We start from the raw sequence: 20,095 nt of genomic DNA on the forward strand, positions 1-20,095 counted from the left end.
AAATGATTTAGATTATTATAATGCTGTTATTGATTTGATTCAATCTTCAAAGTTTGTACTTATCTAAAAAAAAACAAAGGGTTTACAATGATTGGAGACATATGTCATTTGATCATTCTTGGCATTCCAAGGGTTCCGGATCATGGTCTGTACGGTATTGTACATGACTCTATTTGATGAGCTTCACCAAAACCACCCACATCGTGATATGATTTGGGGACTATTAATTATACCATAAATGGAATTTTGACTTTTTAAAGACTTTTGGGGCACTATTTTGAACATTATTTGGTTTATTATTATTGTATTTGTAGTATAAAAGAAAAATTATTTATATTGATTGATTTACCACCTTTGGAAAAATAGTTACATATTTATATTTATTATAATAATATGCTACAATTCCAACTTAAATGTTTAACTTGATCATGATGCAGTATACTTTCCCCATCCTTTACAAGAGAGGTCACTTCCCTCTTTCTCTTTGTCCTTCTGGAGAGTGATCTTAATTTTGCCATTCTTACCAATGCGAGAATTGGACTTTGGAAACAATAAGTATCTCGTCTCTGTACTGCCGAGTAAGTCGACCACAAGGCTATCATATTTAAGACTTATAGGCATAGGCTGTTCGCACCAGACACTTATCTCCAGCATTGATATCTTTTCATTTCCCAAGGTGATCAAAGGGGATGAAGTAGTGGTTGTAGTTGTAGTTGTAGTTGTTGATGATAACACCCCATATGTGGAAGTTTGTGATGATTTCTTCTTTGACTCTTTTGATGGTTTCAAAGGTACATAAGATTGGATTGTTGTCGATGCTGGTAGGTCGTTCAGATGTACCAAGACCTCTTTGATAATGACAGTGAACAACACTTTGTTCAGGAGGAAAGAATTGGTTGATGGGAGACTGAAAACAATAAAGGATATTTTGTTGGCGAAGTTTGTATAAACTGATTTGGAGGCATATGTTGTGGCATCCAACCGTGATCTCAGCAAAAGTATCTCTCTTTGAAGTTGGAGGATAGTCATTGTCATTTGCTCTGGTGTCATCACAGGTAGGGGAAGTCCAATAATATTATTATTGTTGTTATTCAATAGGTCTAAAATAGGGACTTCATCACCATTATCATCATTGTTATAAGTCATTATTATTATTATTAGTATATATAAGAAGTTGTAGTTGTTGTAATTGTTGTTGATTGATTTGATTTGATGATAGTTTAGTTAAATTACTTGCTACATATAAGAATACTTTATGATTGAGATAGATGACATAAGATCATTCTTGTTTTACAAGGATTCCGGGGCATGCCCAGGCCTAGGTTCAGTTCAGTTAAGGGGAAAGCACCCAAAAAAGGGTGATGGTGTGGTTCTGATTTGGGGGTAAAATGATCAAACAAAAATTTATTGATGGAAGGAAGATATTATGATGAGGATCTCACACGTACTCCATAGCTTGTGAATGGGATGTCACTTCCAGAATTTACGTAATCCTTGGGGACAGAGATCTTAACTTTGCCATAGTTTGGTCTTGTGTTGTTGGGCTTTGGAAATAACAAGTATCTTTGTTCTGCACTACATAATAAATCAACCTCGACGCCATTGTATCTAAGTTTGATTGGCATTGGATGTTGACACCACAAACCAAACTCGACCATTGATGTGTTGTTTGGCGTGGCCAAAAGTGCTGTAGTTGCAGTTGATGAAGTTGATGTTGTAGAGGTTGTAGAGGTTGTAGAGGTTGTAGAGGTTGTAGATGTTGTTGTAGAGGTTGTGGATGATGTGAAAGGTGTATACGACATCAATGTTGTTGTTGATTCTGGTAGATCTTTCTGATTTAACATGACCTCTCTGGTGAATAACGTGAGCAGTGATTGATGAAAGAGGAAAGTGTTTGATGACGGGAGACTGTACAAAACAAAGGTTACTTTCCTGATGGTGTTAAAATAAATATGTTTAGAGGACTCTGTTACAGCGTTCAACTGTGATCTCAATAGTTGTGTCTCTTGTTGTAGTTGTTGGACAGTCATTGCCAATTGCTCCATTGTCACTACAGTCTGGGGAACACCTCCACTATTGACCGATGCTTTCTTATCAATATCTACTATTGGGACATCATCACCATCTTCCTCATTGTTATAAGTCATTGTTATATTAAGTTATTATTATTAGTGGTGTTATATATATATTTTTATCTGTATCATCTTAATCAGAAATCGAGTTGACAACTAAAAAAGATTGGTTACTTTGACACCTAGGTCTTGACTTTCAAAGATTCCGAGTCCTCCCTGGGGCGAGTGAATTTTTAAAGATTGAACTTACAAAGTAATCATTTTAATTGAACTGGGTATTATAATAATCAATTGTTGCCTTCTTTGTATCCTATCGAAAATACCAAGGGGAATATTCCAGTCTGGGAATATTCATCCCATCTTGGACGATGTTACATTGATTCATTTAGTCTTTTCTCCCTTTCCTTCTTCTCAATATCCTTTTGTTTATCTTTATCATTATCATCATAATGAATTGATACTTAATGATTATTTCATAATGGTCTTCGTATCAATAACATTCGTCAATCATTCTTGTTTGGATAATTATCCTTTTTTGGACTTGATCAAAAGGCGTGTGTGATTGACAGCTTGGTATGTGTGATTGAAGTCAGTTTGGAGTGATGGCTTGTCAAATTGGTAATTGTTTAATGTGCCCAATTGTGGAACAAGTCATTAAGTAGTACAGTCTTGGTGTTGAGTGCAACATGTATGTTGTTGGTGAACTCCTTGGCAGCTTCAGTGTCGCTCACACCTGGTGCCAACGCTTTCCTCAAGTAATCAATGTCGTCCTCATGTTGTAGCTCTGGTATTCCAGTACTTAGCATCTATTTTACAATGAAGGAGATAATAGTTAGTGTAAGTATGTTATAACTATATAATACTAACTATATATATAGTTCTATTACTTACCAGTTGGAATAGATTAATAAATAGGTCTGTGTGTTTTCTCAATGTATTGTATGCTAGGCAACAAGTCTGGACGAAGAACTTAAAGTTCTCGCTGTCCTTGCCTCCAACAATCGCCATGTATTGAGGTGTGAAAATGAATGGCGCTCGCTCTCTCTTGAAGCCATACTTCTTCTTGTAGTTGCCAAGGAAGTGGCCAAAGTCGATGTCTAAATGTCCATAGCCAAAGTCAGTCAAGTTAGTAAACTGCCGTGTTTCGCCGCCTCGCCACACGTCGATCCTAAACTTAAAACTTACGGAATAGATGACCAGCCTTGGTAATCATGATGTTGTCAGCATGTCGGTCTCCAATGCCAAGGACGTAGGTGGCAACGACGTAGCCTGCGCAAGACAGAATGAATGTCTCCACGGCTTTGTTGTAGTCCTCCTCGTTGGGATTGCATTCACGAAGCCAATTGTCCAGTGTCTTCTCCTCGAGCAGTGCACCGGTGCCACCGGCATCCTTGTTGATGTTGGCGATCGTGTTGGCATTGAGCACGACCTCGATCATACCAATGCCATTGCCAGTGGCCACGCACTTGTATGGCTGCAGGCGCAGGTCCAGACCTGCGCTCCTCCATATCTTGTCCATGATCCTGATGACTTGCAGTGTCAAGATGTCCTGTCTAAGGTCATCTCCTACCTTGAATATCACTGTCAATGGCTTGGCGAATGGTTCCACGTTCTCAAAGACCAGCCACAGTGGCAACTAGATTGATGCGTCGAGTTCATAAGTTAGTCCATCGAGTCTGATTGATCAGTCGCCCGCGCAACAGTGCATCATCGACCAAATTCATACCTTCTTACTGTCCATATATCTACACTTGTCCGCGATGAGACCCTTGGCTTCCCAGCGTGGGTCGAGGGGTAGCTGGAATCGCTCTGGCAGCCTGAGCTTGGAAAGACCGTCAGCCAGGGCCTTCTTGCGGTCGGCCGTGCTGTGTGCATTCTTGACGCTGTTAGCCACGGCTACAAGCTGATTGATGACGTTGTCCTGCTTGACCAGCTCTTGACGATGCGATCCACAGCTGCGCAAGTAGCCCTCGAGGAACAGGCCATAGCGCTCTTCAATCTCGGGCGTGTCCAGCTCTGATTTGAGCGCCCAGAAGAACTGATGACCAATACGTGAGCGGTTTGCCAATGCGCGTTGCAGCAACATGGCAGAGAGGTCGGAGCGATGGTATGGCTCATACTTGAGCACCTGTGTCAGTTGCAGCAGGAAGTCCGAGAACTCGGCGTCCGAGAAACTGTTGAGCGCGGCAACGGCGTAGCTGCGCACGTTGCTGTCGGCAAACTTGGCGTCCAGCAGCTCGAGTGCCTGAGTGGTCTGAAGAGGCGCCCATTGGCCCAGCATCCTATAAGCCTCCAATGTCTGCTCGTGGTCGGTCCACGCGATGCTGCTAAGGAACTTGGCCAACGACTTTGGTTTGTTGACGTAGATGTGGCGGTATGAGTAGATCAACTTGCGATCCTCGGGCGTCAGCTTGACCAGAGGGTCTGACTGCATCAATGCCATGAGTTGTTTGGAATCGTCTGGGTCCTGCAGCTTGCGTTGGATGTTGACGATGGACTCAGTTTTGGTGGGAGAGGGAGGAGTAGTGCGCTCGACGACTGGTGGCGAGACAAACACGACGGGCTTGACAAATGTCTCGAACTCGACCAGCAGTATTGTTGGCGTCTTGGACGACAAGTTGTCCACGCAAGTGCCGATAGGGTTGGCGCGGGCATCCTCCCACAGACGCAAGGCAAATGGTCCTGTTCGCAGACATCCCTTGTGATCGATCAGCTGGAAGTTGGCCCAGCCCAATGGGATGGACTTGGACTCGCTGACGTCTGCCTGGTTCTCAGATGTGACAAAGAACGTGAAGCAAGCGCGAGCAGCACGCGGCAGTGATCGCACAGATATGTTGAATGGCGTCCACACATCGCGCTCCCAGTCTGGGAAGTGGAACGTGTCCATCTTGCCAAGAGGCGTGCAGGCTGTGTACACTGGGTTGGAGATCGCTTCGCCGCCGTGATACAGCTCGACCATGACGAATCCATTGGGGACGCGGTCCACAAACTTGTTCTTGGCGTCCTCGTTGCGCTGCACATTGATGTTTCGCAGTCCCACGATCTTGACGCGGAACAATCTGTTGACCTTTGTGATGGGCAATCGTCCACTCGTCGCGTATTGAGTCATATTGATCATTGATGCCGAGGGCATGTGCTGCTGCTGTTGCTGTGAGGCTGCCTCGTCTGCAGCTGGCGCGCCCGATCCATTGTCCTCATCCTCGCTATCAAAGTCAGTGGTATCCAGCAGTTTGTCGATGAAGGAGATGGTGCTGTCAGGTTGGCTCTGGAGGGTGGAGAAGCTGGTGAGCGTCAGGTCGATGCTCTGCTGCTTGCTGATGCACTGGCGAATGTAGTCGTAGTCCAGCAGGGCAAAGTCGCCGTTCTTGGCGGTTGGCGTGAGACGGTGGTCGGCGACAGTCTGTGCGCCCAGCTGCAGTGTGGTGAGGATGTACTCGCGGAAGCCCGTTACCTTGAGCACAAAGTCTGTGGCGGTCTTTCCGCGCGTGTTGATAATGTCCACCATGGCGTACTTGCGGAACATGTCGGTGAGCACCTCGCCGACGGGCACGTGCGGGTCGCAATAGATCTTCTTGCTCATCTTGACGGCGTTGGGGATCAGCACCTGGATCGCCAGCTTGGGCGGCACGTGCAATGGCATAGGCTCAGAGAGCACGTATATGTACTGCGACAAGTCGTTGGCGGGTGGCGGCTCCACTAGACGATAGTGCGCCATCTCGCGTCTGAAGTTGGCCACCTCACGATTGCTTGTCTCGAGGAAGCGAGTGTGTGTCTTGCCGATCAGGCCAAAGATCTCGAGCTCGGTCTCGATGTGGCTCTTGATGTCGACGGCCTCTGCGTCAGACAGGTTGCGTACCTCCTGGTTCTTGAGTATCAGTTGCAGCTTGGGGAAGAGTCGAGTGATGTTGCATGCCTGCATGACGAGCTGGCGACGCAGCGGCAGTGACTCGTTTGAAAACGTGGCGTTGATCGACAGCACCTTGAGCTCAAACTGATCGATGAGTGGGAGGAACTCCGAGCCGACCTCCTCGAGCAGTCGGGACTTGATCTCGGTGGGCGTCAGGTCGACCGAGAATCGCTGAACGATGCGCTTGCCTGGCACCTCGTCGAAGCACACCTTGATCGTCTCTTCCTTCGTGCTGACGTTGGCCAGTGTCGTCTTCCAGATGTCCTGTGTCGTCTGCTGACCCTTGACCACGAGCGGCTTGGACACGCCGAGCGAGGGCGCGCTTGATACTGATATCGATGAACGACTCGACATGAGGTGTGGGCTAAGCATGATTCGGGAGTCGTTGGCGCCATTGTTGCCAAAGCCCATAAAAGACATCTGTTTGGTGCGGAGGGGGCCGGACATGGTGCGGTCCTTCTCTGTGAGCTGTGGAGGTGGCATCGAGGAGGAGCGAGTCTCGAGCACCGAGGGCATCGTGGGCGATGCGCCTGTCACTGGTGAGGTATCCGTCTGAAGTGTGGGCGGCGAGGGTGTGGTCGTGGGCGAGGGCATCGACATCTCGGGCGTGGCCGACTCTGACTTTGAGTAAGGCGACATTGATTGTGATACAATCTGATCGAGCAGATCTAGTGTGTCCAGGGGTGATGGTGGTGTTGATGGTGTCAATGGCGTAGTTGACGTCGATGATGATAGTGATGTCGTTTGTGATTGTGCTGGTGATGATGTTGGCGTTGTCGTCGTCGTCGTCGCGGCGGCCTTGGCAGCCATGACAGTCTTGCTCAGAGGAGTGATTGAGTTGAGGCGAGGCTGGATTGGGATTGTCGAGTGTGGTGACGGACTGCCGTTGCCGCCCGTGCCAGCACTGCTCTTGCTAATGAAACTCTTTGATGTGATAACATTCGTCGTCTTTATCGGGTTGCTGCTGCTGTTGCTCGAGGGTGAGATGTTCGTGTATGGTTGGTAGAAACTACTGCTGCTGCCGCTGCTGCTTGACCCACTGAAGCTGGCCCTGGTCGATGATGGCGATGTCATGAATGAGTCATTTGTGATATTATCCAACAACTCCAATGTCGAGATCATGTTGTTGCCATCCTTTGAGCCTCTTTGTTGTTGATCTGTTGTCGTCTTGCTAACACGTGTGCTATTGGTATCGATCGTGGCTATATTATTGGTACTGTTGCTGCTACTGCTACTGTTGCTTAGTGGACTATGCTTGGCAGGTGATGTGGACATTGATATGAGAGAGGAGGCAGTGGTTGGTGGCGGCAGGACCACCTTGTTTCCACTGGTCTTTAGCATGTTGGTGATGCCATTTCTAAAGTCTTGATGTTGTTTCTGATGGGCTTGATGCTGTGCGTCAAAGTTGACGACATCCGATGATAATGACAGGGGTGATACTACTACAGGTTTGTTATTATTTGATATTGATGATGTTGATTTGTTATTATTGTTGGATGACATTGTGATTGAGTTTGAGTGCGTGTGTGTGTTGTCTAGTTTGTTGTCGAGTTTGTTGATTGAGTTTGAAGAGAGATATGGTTGCTTTGTTGTTGTTGAACCAAACTCTCTTGTGTGAATGAATGAATGTTGATGATGAATCTAATAAATCTTAACTAACTAACTGACTCTGAGTATCTGTCGCCTATTCTATTCTATATTCATTGGAATCGATCGGATTTGAATTGATTGAATGTGATTGATTGGGAGAGGTGGACAGGTCTATAATGTGTCATGTAATAGGGTAGTTAATTAGCAAGTTGATCATAATAATATATCATCATCATCAAACATCGTCATCGTCTGTTTAAAAATAGTGATTGAAAGAGGTTGGTCTGTCATGTCATTGATTGATTGATTGATTGATTGATGGAAGATGATGAGGGTGATGACAACAGCTTTGTTAAAGTATGACGAATATATATAGTATTATTAAGTAAGTGTATAGACAGACAGATCAAGTATATATATCTATATTTATAAAGATGTATATATATTTAGTTCTGTTTAAGGGTAACGTAGGGGGTGTGTTGCAATGGATGAGATAGAGACTGTGTGTTTGTGTGTGTGTGTGTGTGTTGTGATTGATTGTGTCAATGAGAATGATTGATCGAACTCTCGCTCGCTATGCCATGTGATGATATCATATCCGATTATGACACAATGTGAACCTGTACATTAATGAATTACTAGATGTTTTGTGTATATCGATATACCTACAATGCGAAAGAGAGGAGAGAGAGAGAGAGTTCAGATGTTGTAGACTCTTTGATTATTTAATAATACATTAAGTGATTGTAATACAGTTTTGTTTATATATGTATTATCTCTGTGTGAGTGGTTGTGTGTTTGTCGAGATGTCAATGTTGAAATATTTCTTTGACACTTGGTGCATGAAGCTTGACTTCTTTGGTTGTCGTGTTGGTAGTTGGAATCCATTCAAAGTGTTTTTGAGAGAGTGCTAAAATGGGACCATCAAAACAAAAAAAAACTGATTGTGTGAGTGTCGTCTTAGTTCAGAGAAAATCAATAACACTTTTCATTAATACTTTTATAGTATTATTTTATTTATTTATTATTTTTATCCATTTTAAATAAACCAAATGGATTTCCAGTTTAATTATATCAACATTCATAAATTGAAGGGTATTGCAAGAAGAGAATCAATTAGGCCATTCCCAGGAATAAAGTAGGTCCACATCACTTGACGGTATCTGTTGATCATTCCAAACTCTGGCTGGCCAGGAAATACCAACAAAGCAGACAAGGTAGGCGGATTCTTATTATACAATGAAGGTATTTTGAAGAGAGGAAACTCACTTCTGGGAAGTTATTATTATTATCTGTTCATTCTTTATCTCTTGAAGAAATAATAATTACTTGTTTGTTGTGTTGAGATTGATGAGAATGTTTAAGTTTTGTTGGTTTGTGTTTGTGTTTTTCAAAAAGATGGATTTTGAACACTTTTGAGCAACTTTATAAACGAACGACAATCATTCGTCTAATTCTAAAGACACACACTAATTTGAACTCGATCATTCATTCATTTATAACTTATAACATATAACGTACATAAACATACATACTCAAACAAAACATAACATATATAAAATGATTGATATGTCAAAGGTCAAGTTTGTCGAGGTCGTACCTGATGATGATGAGTACGATGATGACGATCAGGAAGCAGCGGATAATGGTGCACAGGCACAATCACAATCACAACTACAACAAAGATCAAAACAGAATGATAGAGATAGAGTACAAAGTACAAAGGCATCACAGAGGAAGTTAAAGTCATTGTTCAAACCGGATGTGACAATTGGATCGGTGTACACGGGTGGCCCCGCAGCACTCTCGACCAACTCGGCCTACGTGGTGACGTGCTGCTCGAACAAGTTGTGCTTTGTATCGACTCGCGATGGCGTCGAGACACGTCCACCCCTGGTCATGGACGCCAAGATCAGCGCATTCGCATTGAGCCCCGCCAATGACAAGGTGGTCGTGGCGCTCAGCAACCTACAGATGCACGTCTACGATATCTCGCAAGACCATCACACATTGCTCGAGAAGGAGCGTTTGGATAAAGAGTCATCCCATTCTTCACACGACAGTGAGGACACTGACAACACACTCACATCACGATCACTCATACGAATGTGGAAGGGTCAGGACACACACATCAACTCGATCGACTTCCACTCATCTGGCGGTCTGATCGCCACTGGCGCGTCCGATGGTTCAGTTCGCATCTGGGACGTCGATCAAGGTTATTGCACTCACAATCTAAGAGGTTAGTACCATCCATCAATCACTCAATCACTCCATCCTGGAACTATTCCATTCGCTCGATCACTCAATGGAACTATTCCACTCACTCACTCACTCACCCAATCAATCAATCAAACAGACGAGGCATCTACTGGAGTCGTTAGTATAGTCAAGTTCCATCCAAACACATTAAGGGTGGTGGCCGTGTCAGATGACTGTATAATTAGAGTGTGGAACTTGACGAACAAGTCCTGCATGTTGTTGGAGAATCACATGTCGGTGGTGTCAGGCATCGCCTTTTCCAATTCGTCAAAGGAACTTATCTCTGCTGGACGTGACAAGGTACTCAACCTATGGGATCTCAAGACTGGCAAGCTCATAAAGACTGTCCCCATCATGCAAGAGCTTGGTGGCATTGTCTCCCTCCCCCAATCCTTCTACAGCAGCGATGTCATGCCCGATATGTTCAAGTCCAAGTTGGCCAACATCAAGAACAAACTAAAGTGTAAGTGATAGCCAGTGAGTGATGTGGACGTGTACATGGACATGCCATGGGACTGACATAATGTGGCCACACTATAGCATCGACACAGTTTGCAGAGAAGATCGCTGTTGATGATGTGACCATTGTCATTGGTGGATATGATGTGATGCGTGCTTGGTGTATGGAGACTGGAGAATGCATTTGGAATGATGGCGATGTTGAATTCAAGAAGAAGGATGACAAAGAGATGGAGCAAGACCCATTATTCACCATCACCAATGTGCTGTAAGTTGACGACTTTGTTGGACCGCCATCACTCGCTCACTCACTAACTCACTCACTCGATCAATCAATCCAATCAATCAAACAACTCAGGAATAATGGAGATACATTTGCAGCGATCACTTCGGAACATAATATTGTTATTTATGATTATGATTCATTGGACAAACGTAATGAGATCATTGGATACAATGACGAGATTGTGGACATCAAGTATATAAATGCCAATGAGATTGCCGTGGCTACCAACTCAAACGAAGTATGTACCACTCATTCACTCTTTGGAACTATTCCAATCACTCAATCAAACAATATACTAACACACGCCACATAATAACACTAAATATTTAGATTCGTTGCTATGACTTGACGACAAAGAAATCATATACACTTAGAGGTCATAGTGACTTGGTGATGGCAATCGATGTTTCACATGATGGAAAGCAATTGGTATCAGCTTCAAGAGATAATACTGTTAGGCTGTGGGACTTGGAGAATCAGAAGTGTCTGAGCATTGGCAAGGGCCACACAGGCGTAGTGACCTGCATTGCCATGTCAAAGAAGGGCGCCAACTTTGCCCTGTCAGGCAGTGAGGACAGGACCATCAAGCTGTGGAAGTGGTCGCCCAGGACCAAGCAACTTGAGGTGCAGGCAACGATCATCGCTCATGAAAAGGACATCAACTCACTCAACATCGCACCCAACGACAAGATCTTTGCTTCGGGCTCGCAGGACTCGTTCGTCAAGCTGTGGAATGTGTCTGACCTGAAGTCAGTCGCTTCGTTCAAGGCTCACAAGAGAGGAGTGTGGAATGTGGAGTTCTCGCCGGTGGACCAATGTATCATGTCGGCCTCGGCCGATGGCACTATCAAGATCTGGTCGCTCAAGGACATGTCGTGTCTCAAGACATTCGAGGGACATAATGGATCGGTGTTGCGAGCATCCTTCATTACATTTGGTATGCAGATCGTGTCTGTTGGCGCCGATGGACTGGTCAAGCTGTGGACAATCAAGACGAATGAATGTGTCAACACTTTCGAGAGCCACGATGCCAAGATCTGGGCATTGGCCATGGCACCCGGTGCCACTCGCGGAGATCAGCAACAATTCATCACAGGTTCATCAGACTCCAAGATCATTATTTGGAACGATCACACCATACTCGAGGAGGAGAAGGTACTCAAAGAGAAGGAGGAGGCTATCAAGAAGTAAGTACAGTCACTGGGACTATTCCATAAATCAATCAATCAATCAATTTCCATGTTACTAACACTTGCCATCCACACTCAATCAGTCAACAATCTTTGGATACATCTTTGAGGAAGAAGGATTATAGACGCGCAATCAAGTTGTCATTGATACTCAATCAACCTAATCAAACATTGAGGATATTCCAGAATATTCTAGAGACTGAGGATGGACAGACTATTGCCAGGAACACGCTCAACACACTGCCCATTGCCGACAATGTCAAGATACTCAAGTACGTCCGTGATTGGAACACCAACTCCAAGTTTGTTGAGGTCGCTCAGACCATCCTTCAATTGATAATCACATTGTAAGTACCATTATATGATTGATTGAATGTGTGATTGAATGACAGACCATGGCTGACAATGGTTCATTCTTAGGTTCCACCCAAGTGAGCTTACAAAGGTTAAGGAGATGCCACAGTTGCTGGAATCATTGATACCATATAACGAAAGACATTTCCAGAGAATCGACAGGATATTACAAAAGACTTATTTGTTGGACTTTACCATCGCCTCGATCAATCCTGCTGCCAGTGATTTGCTGAAGCAGGACCAATAGACCAAACATCGACCTTGATCTCAACAACAACTACAACAATATATTAAAGTCCTGATGGAGATAATATTATTACAACTTTATTGTTTGCATGAAGTAGGAGCAATGATCAACAAGTCCAACAGAAGCCCATTCGATAAATGGTTGGTAACACCATCAGGGTTCGCTATCACTCGTCAATCTTTACAAGATTGCTCACTTATCATTTGAAATGATGTAAACAAATGAGACTTGTTACCACTTTTAGAAATCGGGTGATACAGATACAGATACATAGAGATATATACAATGAGTAATCGAACAACAACAACAACAACAACAACAACACATAGGAATAATAATAATAATAATAATATACATGATGAACATATAACAACAGAACAACAAAGACGTGAAGCATTTGTATTAGAACAACAACAGAGAAGAAGCCGTTGGAAGATGTTTAGATACTTTATAATTGTACTCATTGTTGTATTACTATTCGCTAGTAATATAAAACAAGTATCAACAACATCAATACCCGAGGATGATACATCTACATCTACATCCATGCAGACACAGACTGAAACACAATTGGAAACATCAACAGACAACAACAACAATGAAGTTGCAACGACAACAACTCCTTACATCAAAGGAAGCAATATTATAGACTTCAATGGTTCAAAGAGCTTTGAGATCAAGCAGGCCACTGCCAACCACTCCTCATTGTTGTTGGTATGTCACTTCCACTCCTACCCTCAATCACTCATGTAATCATGTACTCATACACTCAATCACTCAATCACCAACCCTAGGTATATCGACCGGATTGCGTATTCTCTATACAAGCGATGCCAATGTACATTACTCTGGCACATACATTCCCCAACTTAACATTCTATCGAGCTGACTTGTTATCGTAAGTGAATGGATGGATGGGTGGATTATAATGAAGCAATGAATGAATGAATGAATGTTGACCAATTCTCTACCATTTTCCATCGACAGTAACAAACTAAAGACAAGATCAACACCGACAATATTCTTGGTTAGGGAAGGTTATTGGTTGAGATATGGCGGATCAATGGATATTGTTGAACTCAAGGAATGGATCTCTGATAGATGTGATCAGAAATACAATGATGATGAGGAGAAAGACAATACTGTATCCACCAAGGTGGATAAAGAATCCGATGATGATAATGATGATATAACCGAATATCAAGATGATGATGGACACAGTATAATAATGGCCGTACAAAGCATTGGAACATCAATCAACTACATGCTAGTGTTCAGTACCTGTTTTGTCATTTACCTCTGTGTAAAGACAATTATAATTCACATCAAGAGATCAATGAAACAAAAGATACACTAAGGCCTCCCTAACCTATTATTACTCCTATATCTCGGGAATAATGAATGACATTGAACTCAAGTTCAGCAGCCAATCAAACCGAAGTACCCTGGGCTCACTTGCCCCCTTTGATCGGGTCGATCGGTTGGTCTTTGCAAAAAAATCAACTTAGCAAAAAACCCCCAACCGTCACTCATTCATTCCTTCATTCACACACAAACTTATTCATTCATTCACTCATTCTACAACTTTGTATCATATACATATATATACTACTTTATACAACATACATATATATTAATATCTATACAATTAGAGTGTAGATATTTTAAAAAGAAAGAAAAGAACGAATATGGTATTGAATAAACGATCGGTGGAGCAGGTCGTTCATGGAAGCGCCCACTTGGACGGTGCCTCAAAGTCGACAACGACAAGCACTCCCAGCAGCAACGCTGCTCCTCACAAGAGCGACAAGGAGAGACTGAGCCAGATACAACAGCAACGTATTGCAAGACAGCAGAAGCAGGCCGCCGCCAAGGCTGGCTCGGGCGGCTTTGTCAACAACAAGACGTACGTCAACGCAGCCGGTCTGTTCATGTTCTTCTTCTACTGTGCAATGATGTACTATAGATATCAACATAGAGGCGCCATTGGATTCGCCGACTCACTCTGGACCTGTAACATTGCCGTGTTGTTTGGTTGGGTTGCCGTCGTACTCAACAAGCCCTACATCATCTCCATGGGTCTCTGTGCCACCTTCATCGTACATGCCATCTGGGTCGTTGACGTCGTCACTTGGTTCGCTACCGGTTCATTCCCACTTGGAAATGCTGAGTATATCAGTATGTATTAGTACTCAATCGATTCATTCGATTCATTCGGCATGATAACTGACACTGTTGCCTGTCTCTCTTGTACAGGCTGGCCAAACATTACATGGGGAGAGATTATTACAAGCACTCACCATGCATGGTTCGTTCCATTGGGAATGTCATTGCTGCACAGAAATGGAGGTTACAGAGGAGGTGCCTGGTTCTACGCATTCCTCATTGCCATCCCAACCATCCTCATCTCGTTGCTCTTCCCCAAGGAGCTGATAATGCCCAACGGCGATGTATTTTACCTTAACATCAGTATGTATACGATGTACTTGACGACATCGACATTGACATTGACAATGATACTGACTGACACCTACCTTATTCCAAATAGACTGCGCTCACGAGTGGTGGAAGGATGTCAGAGGCTGGCCATTCAGCTTGATCCCATACGAGCAACCACAGTACTTGATGTTCTTGTACGCCTTCAGTTTCTTCCTCTTCAGCGTCACTCATATCGTTCTCAAGTTGATCAGTTACGTCACCATCAGAGCTCACTAAACTCTCATACCGATTCATTCGACATCAGCAAGCATTGATATTACGAACGTACGAACGAACGAACGGACGAACAAACATACGAAACGAACGAACGAACAAACGAACATGATGCCGATGTGTACCTTACTATGATTGATTGGAGGCGATAGATAAATACAATATGATTACTTTACTTTAGTTCATTTCTTCATGTTGATTAGATCGTTGATCTGGCGTATGTTGTCGGTCTCGATCAACCAGTCTTGGAATTTGGACTCGACCAGATGTAAGATGTGACCTCTGATCCTTTGATCATTGGTCGATTGCTGTACCAACTTGTGAAGTGATTGCACTGAGCTTGTCTTATTGCTCAACGCCTTGGCATACTTTGGCGGCAGCTCACATGGGTTGGCCTTTGTCCTACCCTTCAATACGAATGGAACTGTGAATGGATAGAAGTCATCAGGTTCAACCAAAGTATATATATGTGATTGACCTGCTCCAGTATCTAAGATTGGCAAGAAGTAGGTGTAAGTGATCGATCAGAATGGACGATGAGCATGAACATACCTCCGCCACCCATGTTGACTAACTTGAGATCGTTGGTGAGGTCTGCTACGGAGCCATCACTTTGTAATGATGGTGATTGATCGAGTGGAGAGGGCATCGGTGATTTGAACACTAGTGGCGAGCACCATTGATTGCTGGCCAGGTTCACCTGCAGTTTGGAGAGAGTGATTTGTGATTCCAGTGTAGAGTAATGAGTGTTGTAAGGTGCCAGACGAATGCCAGTGCAGTCTGTATTGATGATCGGCTTCTGATTTGTACATATATTCAATGTCATACTTGATGATGACCTTTTGGATTGATTGATCGATTGTAATGTGATTGAGTTAGATGTGATTGATTGAATTATTGAGCGATTGAGATTGACACATACTTGACTCTTATTCCTTTGGTGATGGCTATGATTGTGAGGGAGGAACAGTCGCTGACCTCGATGTAGTCGCAGCATGGACCGAGGACAATGGTACAATCGTGACAATCAGTGATGTTGCATATGGCAATGGTCACAAGTACGTATATGTTTGATTTCTTGGATGAATTGATCGATAGTCTAATAGGCTGAAGTGCTCCCATGTACTGTGATGCTGGGTCTGAAGCTGTAGTTGCATTAGACTGAGATATTGATGATAAGTTGCCCAATGCCAATGGTTGTATCTTTGGTGACATGTTTCCAAGTCCTCCACCTCCAGCAGGTGTCATATTCTTTCTAGGTGATTCAATATTAATCCTTGGAGTATGTCCACTATTTCCAACATCATCATTTGGTTGTTGTTGAGACTGTTGTTGTAAAGGTTGTTGTTGCTGTTGTTGATGTTGTACATTCATAAAGTCATTCTCTGTCTTTATAACTGTTCTCTTGAATATATCACTCAATGAACAATTACTATTCATTCATTCATTCATTGAATTGATTTGATTGAATGAGTGAGTAGAATGATCGATTTGGACCTTCGCAATTTGATCATGATCATTGACTTACACTATATTACTTGTATACATGTTATAGATTGAGATATAGATATATACATATATATTACAATGAGTTATTACAATGATCGTTAAATGAATGAATGAATGAATGAGAATGAAAGGGGTTGAAGTAACACTTGGTTTCAATTTGATTAAGGTGTTGAGATAACTACACTTAATTATTATTTGAATCTTGATGATCGTGATTAGATAGAGAGAGATATTGATATATATATAAGATGAGTAGTAAGACAACACTTAACTTTATAAAGAACTTTGTACCAAGACTTAGAAGTACAAACCAAGGCATCGTTGGTATCAATGTTAGCAAAGGTGTCTTCAACGGTAACAACACCATCAAGACTGGTGACTTTGTCCGACAAGCATCCGTGGCAATCCTCCTAAGACTACGTGAGAGATCATCAAACACTCCTTGTATAGTATGTCCAATTCCAGTACCATTGAATGATCAATCATCATCACTACCAATCGATCAACTAACTCGATGAATCAACCAACTTCAAGTTCAAATGTACATGTAATACAAGAGATAATATGCACTCTGTTCAATGTTTGGAACATTATGTTGCAAAGTCAACTGATAATGGTACATCAGAGAATGTAACGGCAGATATACTTTATGGAAAGAAGTCTGAGAGAATTAGAAGGAGAGGTGAGGTATGCTTCCCTGGTGGCCACATTGAGAAGGGTGAAACACCAAAGGATGCTGCTGAGCGAGAGACCCTCGAAGAGATGGGCATCGACCTGAAAGGAGAGGAGTATTCCTATATCGGTCGACTTGATGATCGTGTCACCTTTGACAAGATTGGACTCTACACCTTTGGTATGCTACCCTTCCATTCATTCATACAAACATCATCAGACTAACCATTGCCAAGTATATTTACAACTTAAGGAAACTCCTGTAATATTGATGGACGAGGAGTTGGATGATCATGGATGGGTGGACCTTGACTTCTACCTGGAGAGTCATTCAACAACCAGGAAGTATTGCTCGGTAATAGAGTTTGAATCATTGTCCAATATGAGGACAAGGCGTATGATCAATCCAGTGATGAAGTTTATATTCAAATCAATCATGGTACCAATTGTACAACTACCTCTACAAAGCAAGACAACGCCATTTAGACTTTGGGGACTCACGCTGGACCTCACTGGCAATCTGTTCTCAACTGTATTGGGACATACCAATGTACCTACAATCCCCGAATCAAACAATCTCTTGGTGTTCTATGCTTTCACCAATCCAATCTTAGTGCTCTCAATACTGGCTGTAACTGTTCCGACATTGTTATACTACTTATTTATGTGACCCACCGACGACACACCATTCATTGGTCGATGATCCTTCATCATCCATCAATGGATAACGAACGAATTATAATAATATACTATATTTTATGTACAAGTATAAACAAACACTGGTTGTAGTTGATGATGGATGAAGGTGATTGACTGATCGATCACCTCTGCGCCAACACACAACCCTTCTCAAACATTACGCTTCCTTAATGTCTGAGGCACATCATCTTCGAACATTCCAATGACTTGCCACTCCTCTCCACCCAACACTCCAGTGTTTCCATAGCTCTCTTGATCGGATGAGTGTGGAGTGAGTAGGAGCTTGGAGGTTTCGTCCGAGGTCGCATTGGTGGAGCCAGAGTCAGAGGTGGACAGCGACAGGGTGCTCTTGGTGGTAGCGTCTTGGGTAAGCTCCTCACCAGGTGTCGTCTCATCTCCAGGTGTAGTCTCATCACCAGCTGTCATCTCAGTAGTCGACAAGTCGTCCAACTTATCCATCTTGTCAACAATGTCTGGAGTTGGATTGGCACTGTTGGGATTTCCCACCACGCTACTGCTGCTGCTGCTGCTATTGTTGTTGTTGTTGTCATCATTGATGTCTGGTACCAAATGCGAATCAAAGCTGCTGGGTCCTTTGTCGTCCTCCCATGCATATTTCTGTTGTAGCTGGTTGTTGATCATGGATGAACTGAACACTTCATCCAAATCTCTATACAACTCTTTCTTCTCGTCTTCCTTGTCCTTGCGGCCTCCATTCGATGATGCTGGTATTGGGATGAGTTCAATGTCAGCCTCGGGTCTGACCACAATAGCCAAAGGTTGTTTGTTGTTCACAAATCTATACACTAGTAGAGCAGTGACAACAAAGGCGAACAATGTAGTCCAGAAAACAAATATTGCAGTGTACCCAATTGCGAATGACATCAATGGATAATTATGGAGGTAGTACCTGAATATGAAGTCAGAAAGTTAGTTATTGGAAGTGAGTGAGTGGATGGGTTGCGTAAGAACTTACTCTAATCCAGATAGTCTAGCTTGGAATACTAGATTGGCTTCATAGATTTGGATGTTTGGATTGAGTAGATTAACACTCACTGAGACTGTTTGGTAAAACTATTGATTGATCATATAGTTAGTATCTCTACTACACTGGATTTCAATGTACTAGGTGGTACATACCTTCTTTGAGAGTAAGTTCTCTACCATTGGTATGGATATTTCTTGTTTCTCATCGACAAAACCAAGGAAGTATGGACCCAATAGTATAATGCTTCTAAAGAACTTGACGATAGGTGATCTATATTTCAATACGGCCTTTGTTTGTTGTGGAGGACAAGTGTTAGGTATCGTCTGTGGGCTGATTGAATGAGCGAATGAGATGGATATACATACAGGTCGACAAACATGTAGTAGTTTCTGTGGGTTCCACTTGTCTTGGTTGTCTAGATCTAGACAGGCCATGAACATCCCCATTTCCTCATTACGTGGAGACTCTGGTAACACAAGATTCAAATATACATCATATAGTTTGTTCCTTTGGAACTCAACATTAACATCGGCAGCTGCGGACACCTTCTTTGGTCTGTAAAGGGTGAGAGAAAGAGAGAGAGTCGGATGTTAGAGTCAATGGATTTGGTCTTGATGTAGGTTGACCGTGTGGTCCATCAATACATACCCAAAGTCAAAGAATAGTTGCTCTTGTGTTGATGCCTTGGATACAATGTATGTATAGATAATGTAATACTTGACCAATGATATGAATCCAATCATAACAAATGCCAATACACTGTAAATTGATACCTTTAGTAACTTTGTCTTGTTGTCTTTAAGGAATACAAAGAATGGTCCCATCACAGGCATGATCCTCTCATTGGCCCATTCTAACATCGCGTTCAACGGAACCAACCAGAGTTTCAAAAAGAAGGAGGCCTATATGTACATGTTATTCAAACATTGATTAGTTGATGTTTGATTGTTTGATTGATTGATTGATTGGTTGATTGATACCTACGATCTTATACATCACCTCAAGTGATGATCTGATCGCTGTTTGCAAAAAAGAATCCATGTCTCTTGATTGTTTTGTTTGATTGCTTGTTGAGACAAATGGCAGGAACTCACACAATTCGGGTTCACTATTGTTGGGCCAAACTCGGTGACTGTCAAAGATCAAAG

The 20,095-nt window shown here is 42.9% G+C and overlaps 8 protein-coding genes across 8 annotated transcripts; 4 read left to right on the forward strand and 4 right to left on the reverse strand.

Moving 5' to 3' along the window:
• Nucleotides 1–1,608: 1,608 nt before the first annotated feature.
• On the reverse strand, nucleotides 1,609–2,147 carry SAMD00019534_057570 (hypothetical protein; the record flags this gene model as incomplete). The annotated part of the gene is made up of 2 exons (XM_012899248.1): nucleotides 1,609–1,851; nucleotides 1,929–2,147. 2 exons carry the CDS (start codon nucleotides 2,145–2,147, stop codon nucleotides 1,609–1,611), a joined length of 462 nt encoding a protein of 153 aa, XP_012754702.1.
• Nucleotides 2,148–2,698: 551 nt separating this feature from the next.
• SAMD00019534_057580 (hypothetical protein) lies at nucleotides 2,699–7,482 on the reverse strand (the record flags this gene model as incomplete). The annotated part of the gene is made up of 4 exons (XM_012899249.1): nucleotides 2,699–2,878; nucleotides 2,964–3,169; nucleotides 3,258–3,708; nucleotides 3,799–7,482. The coding sequence occupies 4 exons, from the start codon at nucleotides 7,480–7,482 to the stop codon at nucleotides 2,699–2,701; spliced, it is 4,521 nt and encodes a 1,506-aa protein (XP_012754703.1).
• Nucleotides 7,483–9,138: 1,656 nt separating this feature from the next.
• Nucleotides 9,139–12,367, forward strand: SAMD00019534_057590 (hypothetical protein; the record flags this gene model as incomplete). The annotated part of the gene is made up of 7 exons (XM_012899250.1): nucleotides 9,139–9,811; nucleotides 9,929–10,294; nucleotides 10,372–10,558; nucleotides 10,649–10,814; nucleotides 10,907–11,763; nucleotides 11,850–12,113; nucleotides 12,187–12,367. 7 exons carry the CDS (start codon nucleotides 9,139–9,141, stop codon nucleotides 12,365–12,367), a joined length of 2,694 nt encoding a protein of 897 aa, XP_012754704.1.
• Nucleotides 12,368–12,913: 546 nt separating this feature from the next.
• SAMD00019534_057600 (hypothetical protein) lies at nucleotides 12,914–13,724 on the forward strand (the record flags this gene model as incomplete). Its single annotated transcript, XM_012899251.1, has 3 exons — nucleotides 12,914–13,081; nucleotides 13,162–13,265; nucleotides 13,355–13,724. The coding sequence occupies 3 exons, from the start codon at nucleotides 12,914–12,916 to the stop codon at nucleotides 13,722–13,724; spliced, it is 642 nt and encodes a 213-aa protein (XP_012754705.1).
• A 331-nt stretch (nucleotides 13,725–14,055) lies between these two features.
• SAMD00019534_057610 (hypothetical protein) lies at nucleotides 14,056–15,082 on the forward strand (the record flags this gene model as incomplete). Its single annotated transcript, XM_012899252.1, has 3 exons — nucleotides 14,056–14,545; nucleotides 14,624–14,836; nucleotides 14,916–15,082. The coding sequence occupies 3 exons, from the start codon at nucleotides 14,056–14,058 to the stop codon at nucleotides 15,080–15,082; spliced, it is 870 nt and encodes a 289-aa protein (XP_012754706.1).
• A 179-nt stretch (nucleotides 15,083–15,261) lies between these two features.
• On the reverse strand, nucleotides 15,262–16,519 carry SAMD00019534_057620 (hypothetical protein; the record flags this gene model as incomplete). The annotated part of the gene is made up of 3 exons (XM_012899253.1): nucleotides 15,262–15,569; nucleotides 15,632–15,918; nucleotides 16,002–16,519. The coding sequence occupies 3 exons, from the start codon at nucleotides 16,517–16,519 to the stop codon at nucleotides 15,262–15,264; spliced, it is 1,113 nt and encodes a 370-aa protein (XP_012754707.1).
• Nucleotides 16,520–16,836: 317 nt separating this feature from the next.
• Nucleotides 16,837–17,485, forward strand: SAMD00019534_057630 (hypothetical protein; the record flags this gene model as incomplete). The annotated part of the gene is made up of 2 exons (XM_012899254.1): nucleotides 16,837–17,037; nucleotides 17,123–17,485. The coding sequence occupies 2 exons, from the start codon at nucleotides 16,837–16,839 to the stop codon at nucleotides 17,483–17,485; spliced, it is 564 nt and encodes a 187-aa protein (XP_012754708.1).
• Nucleotides 17,486–18,109: 624 nt separating this feature from the next.
• On the reverse strand, nucleotides 18,110–19,690 carry SAMD00019534_057640 (hypothetical protein; the record flags this gene model as incomplete). The annotated part of the gene is made up of 5 exons (XM_012899255.1): nucleotides 18,110–18,869; nucleotides 18,936–19,033; nucleotides 19,100–19,234; nucleotides 19,313–19,502; nucleotides 19,596–19,690. The coding sequence occupies 5 exons, from the start codon at nucleotides 19,688–19,690 to the stop codon at nucleotides 18,110–18,112; spliced, it is 1,278 nt and encodes a 425-aa protein (XP_012754709.1).
• Between the last annotated feature and the right edge of the window lie 405 nt (nucleotides 19,691–20,095).

The sequence above is a fragment of the Acytostelium subglobosum genome, assembly GCF_000787575.1.
Source record: "Acytostelium subglobosum LB1 DNA, scaffold: scaffold10, whole genome shotgun sequence".
Lineage (NCBI taxonomy): Eukaryota > Evosea > Eumycetozoa > Acytosteliales > Acytosteliaceae > Acytostelium > Acytostelium subglobosum.